General features: G+C 41.9%; 1 protein-coding gene across 1 annotated transcript in view; it reads right to left on the bottom strand.

Moving 5' to 3' along the window:
* Positions 1 to 2,497, bottom strand: part of SNCA (synuclein alpha) — a 61,024-nt gene extending 58,527 nt beyond the window's left edge. The window contains exon 1 of the mRNA XM_062493845.1: positions 1,934 to 2,497. Coding sequence (XP_062349829.1) covers positions 1,934 to 2,054 — 121 coding nt within the window. The 5' untranslated portion in view covers positions 2,055 to 2,497. The remainder of the gene's footprint in view (positions 1 to 1,933) is intronic.
* Between the last annotated feature and the right edge of the window lie 11,252 nt (positions 2,498 to 13,749).

The following is a 13,749-nucleotide window of genomic DNA, read 5'->3' as shown; positions in this document are numbered from 1 at the left end:
TGAACTGTGCTGCTCCTCTCTCCTCTGCTGATAAAGGGGCTTCACCACCTTTTGCACTGCAATCATTATCAGCCTGCAGAACACAAGATTATCACACTGGCCTTTGCTAATGATGCACACACCTCTGCTGCGTGCTCGAGAAGTAGACAGAGAAACATCCAGTTCCCCCTTTCCCTGTTTGAAGCACCCTGCCCGTATGGACAAACACATAACTGGACACAAGTTGCCAGAGCTTCCAGAGACAGCTTTCAACCAAAGCTTCTTTTGCCTGCACTACAAACTGCACACATAGCCCTTGCCTTCCGAAAAGGAGACACCTGGTGGGAGAAGGATCCTCCACCATTACTATAGCCACATGCTCAGGTCCCTATCACAGCTCAGGGCTCTGCTGACCCCAGTAATTTCTTGAAATGCTCGAAAAAAATAGCAAGCCCACCCTCCAAAGTTCAATTGCAAAAGCATCTCTGAAGACAACAGGAAATCTGTTGCCTTTGGGAACAGAACTAGGTTCAAATGTTATTATAGTCCGGTGAACAGGTCAGACACAAGAATTAATTTAGCACATAAAGCTGGTTTCTAAAACAAAGAAATCGATGACCCCAGAAACATGGCCAGGACCAGAAGAAAACAAGATAAAAGAAAATCCTACCTCTGGAAAATAATTCCAACATGAAGCAGAATATACAGTAGAAGAACATCTATTTTGATACGTTGAAAATGAGCAGATGCTCATTTTAAAATAGATTCATCTTACAATTAGTACTCAAAATGACTGCCATCCCTGTTGGCAAGAGCACTGAGCTTTACTGTGGCTTAAAAGGGAGGGAAGTATATTCCAAATGAGTAGTCCACACTATATGGAGCAGAAATAATTTCTTACAAACTGGCACTTGCCTGCAACAGTAGAGGGAATCCAAAAAAGGCACTGGAATAACAGAGACCTAAGTACTCCCACTGAAAAGAAATACCTCTGGTCTTCAGCTCTGTTTCACTTCTCTCTGTTATGTGTGCACATCTCCCTTAGTACACACAGTGCCCATTACAGAACCAATCTGCTCAAAATCAGCAGATCAGAAACAACCTACAGGCAAGGGTATCTTCCCCCACTCCATTCTTTTATAAGCTAGCTTTATTTGATGAATAAGAGAAACAGACCCATAATCATTTTTTTAAATAAATAATTACTTACTCATATAGTCTGGGCAGATTGTTTTTCCTATGAATTTTTCATGACAGCATTTGCAAGGCACTCCTCTAAAGCCCAATACTTGCTAAATGAAGATGACTATCCTGCATGAAAGTAGGAGCCAGGGATTTGAAAAGAATTTTATCGCAGGCTCTATGCGAGACTTGTGTGGCCAAGAACAGGACAATAACAACTGCTTTACTCCCTTGGAGTCTACCTGCCCTACCTCATTACCTGTAGAGACTCTTCCTTGAGAAGTCATGGAAAATACCTGCCATGAATTTGCAATAGGAATTATTACAGAATTACAGAACACAAAATTGATTTCAAAAGATAACACTTTGCCATACAAAATGTTAACGTACCAGGCAGTCAGTAGGTCTAATACTCAGCTCCTGAGTTAACCTCTCAAGAGTCTTCTCTCAAAATCCTACTCAAGCCCCACATGCTCTGTAGAATGCTGTGAAGCAAACCTCACCTCCAGCTTTTTCATTTTTTCCTATTTTCTGTACCAACCACCCCTTCAGCCTTGACCTGGCAAACTTCCTGCATGGAGTGCCAATCAACAACCTGTACTGTAAGGCTTCAAAGAACCAGAGCTCAGGAAAACACAACTTTCCTCACATTTCTTCTGCAATGGTCTCCTATGAGCAATTCTATATATTTTTTGAAGAATAGGTTGATGAGGATCCAGTTGTGAATATCTGGGTGCACCGATCAGCAGCGTGCTCTCTGCTGCCCACCTACCCACATAGAGGACTCCTTCTTTCGTCTTTCCTGCTGCCTCTGCCACACCCTGCTTGGTTTTTTCTGCTGCTGCTACGACTCCCTCCTTTGCCTTGGAAAGCCCTTTCATGAACACATCCATGGCTGAAGACTTTCTTCACACAGCTCTAGAGGGAAAAAAAAAAGAAAAAAAAAAGAAAAAAAAAAAAAAAGAAAAAAAAAGACAGTACACACTTTCAGTAAGGTTTTTTTCAATGTTTTATCCCAGAGAGGGGAGAAAATATTCTAACTGAATAGGATCACAATTACTTTAAAATTATGTTACTTATAACCCCAAATTGTATAGCTATACCAAACAGATATCCTATTTCCACAGAATCTTATGGAGAGGTTGCCAGTAATGCAGTTCTGATTGGAAGACGGTTCCATTGATATAAGCACCTGCCTTGCCTATGAAGGCATCATTTCTCCCAAAGGACAGTTCTGTTCATGTGCTGAATGCAAGATTTACCCCTGTGATTTGATGATACTCCACCTCTCGTCCAGAGGAAAAAACCCAACTTAAATAAACACCAGCAACTCAAAAAAACAAACCAACAGACCTGCCTGAAAACCAAAACCACATAAACCAAAACCTCTCATAAATGACAAACGTTCGCTTGTTGTAAGAAAATGCCATTACAACTCAGGACTGGAGGAAACAAAAAGCGCTGCATTTCCATTAGTCCAGCATTTTACACACAGTCCATATCATTCTTTTGAAAACTGAGTTTTCCTGAATGGATTCATCGCATGCATCACAACTGAGAAAGTATTTTACTAAAAAGCTAAAACACGGGATTTACAAAGCACTGCACTAAAGCTACCAAGAGAGTCCTCTGGCAGCAATACAACCCCGTGCTACACTGAAACCACTGAAATAGTAATTAAAACCCAGAATCGGCGTCCCTCAGACAAATGCATTATCAGTAGTCCTTTCTCTTCCTCCACCCACACAGAGAGAGAAGCGCTGCCTGTTATCTTCTCTTCTTTGCCAGAGGCTGAGTAGGAGGAATAGATGTCTAGGAAGGCATCCGGGCTGTCGCAGCTTTCCACTAACTCGTGACGAGCGTGCGAAGAGAGGCAGTGTTTGTGCTCCAGCCGAGCTGCCCACGGTCCCTGCCGCCCTGGGGATGGCCAAGGGGAGGCAGGACCGGCCCGCGGGAGCCCCCGGCTCCAACACCGCAGGGTCCCAGTGCCCGGGGCAGCGCGGGGGTACCTGGGGACCGCGGGCGTGCATCAGCGGCATCAAATATCATCAAATCACACCGAATAACACACGGGCACCTGCAGGGGGAGGAGGGAGCGAGCAGGGCGTCGCGCCCATATAGACGTATGTGCGTGTATGTGTAGCTACACATGCAAAACATAGACACGCATATGAACACATACACGCAGTGAGGGCACCTACCGAGGAAAGCGGAGCGGCGCGACCATATGGGCACCTACGGGCACGCCGTCGGCACACGGCGGACACGGCACCCGGCTTCTCCTCCCTCCCCCGCGCCCACACGAGAACGTTCAACAGGACGCGTCTATCGGGCTGCCTTCGGAAATATCCCCACACCTGTGATTGCACGTACACACACGCCCGGCCCCGCCCTGCCCGCACTCACCGCCAGCGGCACCGACCCGTTCCGAGCGGCCCTGGGGCGCTGCGGGCTGAGCGGCGCGGAGCGGCCCGAGGCAGCTGCCCCTGCTCAGCACATCCCGAGGCACGGAGCCGGCCGGCTCTGCTGGCACCACCCCGGCAGCAGCCCCGCAAGAGGCGAGGGCGGGAGGATGCGCCGCGGGAAGGAGGGAGGGAGGGAAAGAAGGAAGGAGGAGCGGAGTCTCTCGCTCCCTGTTGAGTATGCGCCCCCCGCCCGGCCCCCTGCGCCCACCCTATCGCGTCCTCCGTGGCAGTGAGGTGGGAGGCGTGATAAAGTGCGAGCACCTGCTCAATGGACGCAGACCGAGAGAGAAGCAAGGGTAAAACGCGGGCCAGGTGACTTAGTAACCCCCACACCCCCCCCCCGGGACTCTGCACAAACACCGCTCCCTCCAAGGGCTGGAGCGCCTCATCCTAGAAGTGTAAGGAAGCTGTTGATGAGGCACACCCCTGAATCACTTCTCCAAAACCTTAGAAAAATCTTCCCCCAGCTTCTAATCGCTTTTTCATCTGCTTCCATATCTTCAGCCCTGAATAACTGCAGTTCTGTGTGACTGTTCTCACAAGATTCATGATCCCAGCTCGTTTTAAGCACGGGAGATGGTGCTCTTGCTGGTGTAATTCGAGTCTTAACTATAGCACACACACCAGAATTTTCATCCCACATGAAGAGCAGTATGGCCAGACATGCCCAACCCTTACATCTCTGTTGGTATCCTCCACCACACAATCCATGGCCACTGCTACCCGAATCTTAAACTCATGGAGAGAAGTCACCTTCTCCCCAGAAAGGGAAACCTATCGGACTTCTCTATTTTGGTCACAGAATTTAAGCATGAAAAGCCAAGACCAGTAGGAGACAAGGCACTAGAACAGATGGACCTTCAGCTTCAGTACATCAATTCAAATCCTGCAAGACTTAAAGAAACAGCTTGGGTTTTATTGCACTCCAAAAGGAGAAACAGAACATGGCATAGATGAGATACGAGGTTGTGAGCTGCAAGGAGCATCTTTCATCCATCATCCTGTGCAGACAGCTGATGCATCCCTGGTTGTGTTTTCATGCTGAACATGTAGTGCAGGGTCTTACTCTTGTCAGGTTTCTTTGTAAGTCATAATATTTCTGTGTTGTTTGGTAAACTTTCTTTTGCTTCATTCTACTAGTAGTTTTAAACAACCAAGCATTAGGCAACCGATTTTACTTCTTTGTGTAAGAATGTTCAGACTGGTAATACAAATAATTTTCTCATAATTCTGCCCTCAGGAAAATCTTAATTAAAAGCCCAGAAATTAAATTACATAAGGTACCTCATCTCATTCATCCTGTGCAGCACATTCATAGTTAGTAGTGCAACAGCTAGATGAGTTATTTCTATTTTCTTCCTATTTTGGAGAGAGGACAATAGGTACAGTTTCAGACAGTAAATAAAATTTAATCAAAATCATATTCTTTGCACATATTAACTGGCCCAGTTTATCTTAGTATGCAAATTGGCTCACTGAAAACCCTTCTGTCAGTTCTCTACTACCCTGAGCAGTAAACTTAGACCACAAATTAGAATTAAAGTGAGTATTGCAGTCCTTATATAAGTATTATCTTCCAGATGTAAAGAAGGCTTTTGTTTTTTCAGCGGGCAAGCGACTATGAGTATGAAATGTTGCTTTTTATTATGTTGATATAAATATTGATAGACTTATTGTATTTAATTACGTTAGGAGAAACAGATAATCCAGCATGATAAACAGCCTTGTACATTTATGACTGTATTTCTGAAAACTTTACAAAGAAGAGCTCAGATGTTTGCAACTCCTAGCTTTTGCAAGCAGTCTTTTTTTGTCTTATGTTTATCAAATGTAGGCATTATGTTCTGCTGTTAAACAAAGTAACAGCTTGTCCTTTAACAAAAATCGTGCAGCTAGAAATAGAGAGGAAAATGCAAGAGGGATCAGTTGTCACAGCAGAAGTAAAGCTTACAATTTCAGCTGTAGTATTCAAACTAGGAAGCTGTTGAATTCTAAATCATAGGGTAAGAGGCACAATAAGAAAAAAAATAGAGTATAAATATTGACACAAGAAATTCTTCATTCTGAAAATGAATGGGACTTAAGTGGAAAACAGAATTAAATATGAATGAGAATGGGCATTGTATCTCCAAGGCAATTCCTATTTAAACCACATTGTCTACAACAGCTGGTTGGGGCTTTTTTTTAGGTTGTCTCGTCAGTACTATTAGTATCACAGTAAGTTCTCCCCTGAAGCATTTTGTGACTGAAGGAAGGATAGGAGTGAACTGATTGCCCACTGATCACATTTAAAACAAATCTTTATTTAATGACACTGTTTACTTCTCATAAGCATCCAGAGCAAAAATCAATTAAGTAGTACTAAAACCTTCTTTAATCCATCTTGCCTAGCAGGCTAACTCATTGGTTTAGTTGCTAGTGATCAAGTATATCTCCTTTATCACTATGAAAAGAACAATTATGGACAATTGAAAAAGGTTGCAGAGGAAAATTGATAGCATTTACTAGTTTTGGATTACTGACTCACACAGACTCCCTGTGTTAACCCCAGAACTGATAGGTGATGCTCCTCAGAGGAAAGGTACTTCGAAAACCTGAAAGCTGCAGTATGAAGGGAAACTGTCTTAGGGCATCTGTTCACAGTTAACATTGATTACTCCACTGCAAGGTCCTTCTACTGATTGCAGATAATCTGCAAATTGTCTTAATTGGATAAATACATTAACTGTGAGAAACTGTGAACTCTTTATGCATGTATAGTCCAGTCTTTGGATTTCTTACAGAACAGTTTACTATGTGGATTGTTTTAGAGGCAACTGGGAGTTCAGATCCATTTCCTAGACTCTTGCATCACAATGTTTGCATTTCTATTCCCATTCAGCTCCACCTGTGGACTGTTGCTGTCTTTACTGACCATACTGTAACTACCTGTGTGCAAAAGCCCCTTTCTGAGAACTCAAAAATATGCTCAATTAAAAAAAAATTAAGAAGGCCTCATCTTTGCTTAGAGGTAAGCCTGAGATTTAGCAAACCATTATCTTAATACTTATCACGCTCATAAGTGTTGTAATTGAACACTCCAGAGCATGCATGGTGTTCCCATGATGTTTACTGGACTGAAAGATAAGCACATATATTAAAACCTTCATACAATCAAGATGCACCTCATATCAGAGTTAATTTCCCAATGGAAGCATTCTGTTTATTAATTTAAAATTAATATTCATTATTATGCAGCAGTTGCCATTACCAGTTCAGTCCCATTGCAAAGATTTCTGTTTGTGAGATGTTTTGATGGATATAACCAGGAGCTTATTATGGGCTGTGTTATTGGATGTCCACTGTCATGCAACCGTTGCCAAGAGACAGAAACAGAACTGATAAAAAGGTTTTCATTTATATAGACATATAGGGCATATATATTCTGTATTGGAGTGCTTGGAGGTATGTGCACACCTACACACACAGATGTACATACACATATATTTCAGGAAGATTGATGTTTGTCTCTCATCTAGTGGATTTCAGTCCAACCACACTAATCTTGACGTGACTAACCACCAGACTGAATGGTGTCACAACTTTATATCACCTCTGTTACAGGCAAAGCCTGCCAGACTTTTACCTCTCCTTCATTTGCAGTCAGTGGTGAAGTTACAGAGCCATCACAGCTTTCACAAGCAATAGTAACATTTTGTTAATTAATTAACCTATCTGAGCTAGAAATTCAGTCCTGAAGGGCACAGGAACTCTGTCTGTTCCACCTGGAACCTTAAGCAAAGATTTATCTGTAAAGGAGTATCTTGAGTGCCAAGGAAGCCATCTGGCAGCATGTTTCTACTCAGAGACAACCAGTAGGTCAGATGAGGCTGACCTAAGAGTTCCTGGCTAAATCAGTGTTGATTGTTCCTTAAGATGTTTCTCACAGAATTACAGAATATGCTGAGTTGGAAGGGACCTCATTGAGTCCTTCTCTTAGCCCTGCAGAGGAACATCCACAAGAGTCACGCCATTGGCCTGAGAACATTGTATTAATGCTTCTTGAACTCTACCAGGCTTGGTGCTGCAACCACTTCCATGGGGAGCCTGTTCCAGTGCCAAAGCCCTCTCTGGGTGAAGAACCTTTTCCTAATATCTGCCTTAAATCTCCCTGATACAGCTTTGGGCCATTCCCTCAGTCCTATCACTGGTCACCACAGAGAAGAGATCAGTGTTTACCCCTGTCCTTCCCCTCAAGGAAGAAAGGAAGTTGTAGGCTGTGATGAGGTCCCCCCAGTCTTCTTCTCCAGACTGAACAGGCCAAGTTACATAGCACCAATGAATTGATTTTAACTGAAAGAAACAATCACCTTCCTCACATGTGATACAATGTGTTATCAGCACCTCATATAACTGAAAATGCTAATGCTAAAAAAGTTGAAATCACCAAGCCAGAGTCAGGTCTGATGCCTGCCTTGTCCCAAGTTCTGTTTGATTGAGAAGCCGGCACCAGATGTCTCCAAGGTCAATGATAAGACAGCATGTTCTAAAGTACCCTGCTGCAAATATAGGCATCTGAGCCAGTGCAGGCACAGCACATTAATTACCTGGATGGCAGCATTTCTCAAGAGGTGCACCAGGAAGGCAGCAGCTTTAACTAGATACTGTAGTTACTTACCTGAAAACCGTTTGAACAGGTGGAAAACCCGAACAGGAGCATACTTCATTCTATCAAATTGTCTTCTTTCTGTAATTTCTAAAGGGAAGTAGATATCACATAGAAGAAAAGTGGTTTTCATTCAGATATTAACCCATAGGGAAAACCTAAAGTTTTCTCTGGCAACACATGGTTCTCTTCTCATTTCTCTGATTCCTATGTTTTGGCTTCCCAGCCATGTTGTCCCTCAGATATTTTTCCAGCACCACTCCAATCACCATAAACTCGTATCACTGTTATCAGTTGCCAGCACTATTTTATAACACCAACTACTGGTCCAGTTCCCATTCAGGCTGACATTAAACCAGAGATTGACTCAGGGGAACCAAAAATAGCAAAGGAAATATCACTATTAGCATGTTACTACCTGTTCTGGTTTGTTTGGCTCCTCTATTTATTACATAGAACCAGTTATTGGAATCCTATTTTAGTGCAATCTCCCACCCAGAGACCTGTACTTTCTTGTTGATGTTTGTGTTACTCCAAAACATACAGGGACTTGTCTTGATATAAAATCCTTAATTTTAAGGCAACACCCTGGGCTATAAGCATTTATATATATGGAACACTAAGTAGGGCATGGAATAAGTGTGGGGAGCCATTTCAGATTTCTTCATAAGGGGATGTATACTTAGGCTTGGGCAATGTAGACAATAGAAAAAAAAAATACTGTTCCTCATAATCACACACAAAATAAATGTACCTGTGAATTTAATTTAAATTACTATTCCGGTTACAGCCTCAAGCTCAGATCTTGGGAAAAAAATCCAAAAACCTACATTAGAAACATTTAATTTCTCTTACGCTCTCCACTTTGTTTCAACTCACAAGCAGTTTGAAGCATTCACATTTGCAGTGATGCCTAAGAGGCAGGAGAAAAAGACTCAAAGCATCACTTTAGTAAGAGACAAGACCGTTAGGTAAGGGACAAAGAGAAGACAAAGCAGGAAACAGGGTGGCAGTGGTCAAAATTAAAGGGCACAGTCAAATTTGTATAGGTTCCCAATGAGAGGTTTGTCCAGAAAGAAATTGCAGGTTGTCAGTGAGCTAAGTAGAGATTTCTGGAGAATAACCTTTCATGCATGAAGATTTCCTTTTGTGTTTTGAAATACAAAAGTAGAATTTGTGCAGAATCAGTGTCTCAGGAATTTACCTTCTTCTCATGGTACCAATCTACAGGAAATACTCAAAATATTTTGAAAGCTAAATTTTTTTCACTTATCAATACATTTTGGCATTCACTTCACTCATAACTGCTGATGAATACCCCATGGTGCTTAATATTTTATAGCCATGATCAGACAATTTTCTTGGCTAAAAGGGGCTTATTATCTTGGTTTCATGACCAGATACCAACAGGGGAATAAAGCACAGATGAAGAATTTCAGAAGCAGTGAGAATGAAACAGGTGAACCCTTCACAGTAACCGATAATCACAGATCACTGCCTTCCTAGGTACCAACTGCCCTGTGAAATGAGAATTTGACATTTCTGTAGCAATAAATTCTTTGTACCTGTGGTACATACTCATCAATAATATTTTCTGCTGGCATCCTCATAACCATGTTACCAGGTGCTTATGAAGTTTCCTCCAAAAATCAAACTCTTTCAGAACGACTTGAAATGGGCATAAATCAGAATTTCCTCTTACTATCCAAGACCCAAATGCAAATTTCATTATTCTATGACTAGTCTGAATGCTCTGGTGAAAAAAGGCATTCCCTATCATCAGGAAACTCAAACTTCAATTTGAAATGTCTGATTACATGCATTTGAACTGAGCATTCAAATTCCTAAATGACCTTTAATGCTCTTCACTTTAAATCATTGTGCTGAACACCTTAAAGAAATGTTGCATATAATATATACATTCAGTGATTTTAAAAGGTTGTGCTTCAGTCACTGCTACTTCTGTCTGTTGTGAATAATACAGCATTTACTCTGCAGGGGTCATCTGTGCTGCAAAGTACTAACAGCATGAATGAGAAAATGAGACCTTGACACTTCATTAAGCCATCTCAGTCTGAGAACAGCCTTTTCAGTCTCTTTAATATTTTTCATAAGTCAGTTATGTTGCTCCCATCCAGTGCCTTTTCATTACAATGTTACAGTTTTGCAGTTTTGGCAGATCTAGTGTGTAGTCACCAAAGACCACCCTCTCCTGTTTTTTACTTCAGTGATCTCCATCTGACTTTACCTGTCTGATTTGGGCTGCCATTTAGACCAACTCTGTTGAAGACTGATTCTTCACAGGGACCACAGAAGTAACTTTGTATATGTGCCCTGGTATGAGATGCTGAGTCAGCCAAAGGCGTGAGGTGGATCTATTTTATCCCTGCCTCAAAAGATCAAAACATTCAAACAGCTAGGTATTTGCTTAGATTCTGGGTAGAATCTAAGCAAATAAACCAGATTTTCTAGTGAAGTCAGGTTAGATGAGACCAAGTAATTAGCCTATCTGAAAATAAAAAGTATTTATACCTGACTTTGTCCCATATTGCAGTGTTCTGGCAGCAGTTTTTGCTTCCAGACCAGCTCATTGTCTTTCTGAGCTGCAGCAAGCAAGCCCTGCATGCTCCCCTTTGGTCCTTGGAAAGTCCTTCAGCCTCACCTGAGGCCAGGGAGCTGGTCTCTGCTCTTCAGTGCCATTCCACAAGCTCTGTGAGTTGTAGGTGTCTGGCTGCAGGTGATGCTGGATGGCCCTACGATAGGACCTTCTCTCCCTTACCACTGTACAAAAGAGGTTACAGTCTCTTTCTGTCTTCTAGAAAGACTTCCTGGTCCAGTCTTCTTGGGCCATTTCTCAACCACCAAGAAAGCATTCACACCCTCTTAGGCTATCCTGAGATCCAAAACATTAGCTCATTTAAATGCCACAGCCTGTTCAGACAGAGCTTTATTGCAGAGACACAGCTGTGTCATGCACCCTTGTAAATCTGAGATACTACATAGCTCAGATATTGAACTGAAACCCCACACTGAAGATGGTGATGGTCTGAGCATGTAGGAAGCCAATAACATTTTAGTGTGGAGCACTGACCCAAGTGCTAGTGGCACAGTCTGTTTGAGACTTTCTTCATCTGCTGTTATGATTACAGATTTCAGACAGCCTACATGTGACAGAGGGAGAAAATTGTAAGAGCCAGAGCTGCTTGAAAATGTGAGCAATGCATTTAGTATTCATTGTAGAAACAACAGAACAGTGTTAATCAATACATCAGCAGGATCCCATTGCAGTATTTCTTTGCAATTGTAAGGAGAGATAAAGATATTTCTTGCATTAAAACCCCATCCATGTAAGCCCACGAAGACAGGCTTATCCTTTCTAGCTGCGAATATGATGAGGATCAAATGTGTTTCTCTCAACAACATGTCTGCTTAGGCACATGTAGGAAGACCTCAGTCTGCTGGAGAGTGAGATCACCCTGGGAGGCTGTAATAGCATAACTCAACTCTGCTGAGAAGCTCAGTGTGATGTACATCTTCAGGTGAAGCAATGCATGGAAACAAAAGGACCCTCTCTAGCCAAGGGTATGCTGCCTTCACAGGCTTGGCTAGCTTGTCTATGTTGCTGCAGCTCCTATAAAAATTAACTGAGTCTCATTTATAGAGTAGATCAATACTTCAGCTTGCATGCCTCCTGCATGTTTAGTCTTGCCAAGCTTTGCCTTGTTCTGTGGTTTAAGCTTGGTGATCATCTTATTGCTGTGTAGCCACTCACTCACTCCCCCACAGTGGGATGGGGGAAGAATCAGAAGGGTAAAAGGACACAAATTTGTGGGTAGGGTTAAAGCTATTTTAATAGGTAAAGGAAAAGCTGCACAAACAAGCAAAACACACAGAGTAATTAATTCACTATCTCCCATCTACAAGCAGGTGTTTAGCCATTTTCCAGGAAAGCAGGGCTCTTTTACATTTAATGGGTACTTGGAAGGTTAAATGCCATAATTAGGAATGTAACCCCTTCCTTCTTCTTCCCTGAGATTTTTTTGCAGAACATGACACCATGTGGTATGGAATATCCTTTCGGTCAGTTGTGTTCAGCTGTCCCAGTGTGCCCCCTCCCAACTCCTTGTGGAGCCCCAGCCTCTTTGCTGGTGGGGTATGTGAGGGGCAGAAAAGGCCTTGACACTCTAAGAGCTGCTCAGCAATAACTAAATCATCCCTGTGTTATCAACCCTCTTTCCAGCACAGATCTAAAACCTATCCTTATGCAAGATACTATGAAGAAATTTAACTTTATCTAGTTATTTAACTAAGTGTACAAATCAGTACACTCAGTTTCAGTTGAACAGGCTTTCAGTGTGGTTTGCAATCTTTCAGGCTTTCCTCCAAACATGTGAGCAGCCATTAACTTCAGAAGTTCAACTCTACATCTGTTTCTCTGAGATGCTCCCTGTGTCACTAGCTCTTCTACCCTGTTACACTTTGCCAGTTACAACTTTGTTCTCTCTCTCTTTTTAATGTACAAGACTCACATAGGGGACATGAAGAATGTGTCATTACGTTGTGGTTGAAGAATAGGTTCAGTAACTCAAGCAGACTCATCAACTGTTTCCTCCAAAGGATTAAAACATTTCTGTATTTGACCTTTTGCTATTTTCTTTCCAGTTTTCAGATACTGAACTCTCTAGGCAGCCAGGATGTGTTAAGCTCAATGAGAATCAGTCTTTGATGAAAATTTCTGCTTGTTCCTTCTTCTGTTACCTTAACAACCAGTATATGTACCTCTCAAGTTACATCTTCATCTGAACTGCCTCCCTCTTCCACATACATTTCCACTGAAAAATTATGCTGGAAACCAAATATTACACAGAATTTGTATATTCCTGTTTTTCCATAGTAATTGAGATTGTCATATAGCAAGCAACTCTGCTAGCAGACAAATCGTGTGGGACTTTCTTTTTAAATTTACCCCAATCAAAAAAGATAACTTCTTGTTTAAGCTATTGAACACCAAAGCAGAATTAATAAGAGGTACCAAATTTCCTCCTAAGAAAAGGTTCTGTCACATTCTACATTAGCATGGTGCTAGTTTTCAGTGGAGGACTGCAGATTTTTTAGATTTTTAAAAAATTCAACTCATCAGAATTCAGTTAAAGAAGCAACAAGATACTCAATGATTAGACATGTCACAGTCTCATTAAAGTTCACAGTATCCTTCAATATGATAAGGCTTAAAAATTGTTACATTCCAACAATTTTTTTATGATCTGTCTGTATGAAATAATTTCTCCATATGGGAATGCTGGTAGTTCAGACTCCTCAGTTCAATAGTGTATATCAGCATGTTCTTAAATTTGAAGTATGTACAGCAGCAAGCCAGACTTCACACATGTTTAATGGTCAATTTGTAGACAAGAGTCCTGACATTACTGATCATTTTCTCTATATTTTCTATAAATTGTTGTGTCTAGAAATTTTAAA

Source organism: Cinclus cinclus, chromosome 5, assembly GCF_963662255.1.
Source record: "Cinclus cinclus chromosome 5, bCinCin1.1, whole genome shotgun sequence".
Taxonomy (NCBI): domain Eukaryota; kingdom Metazoa; phylum Chordata; class Aves; order Passeriformes; family Cinclidae; genus Cinclus; species Cinclus cinclus.
The sequence above is the reverse complement of the archived record's forward strand: the minus strand, read 5'-3'. Positions and strand labels throughout refer to the sequence as shown.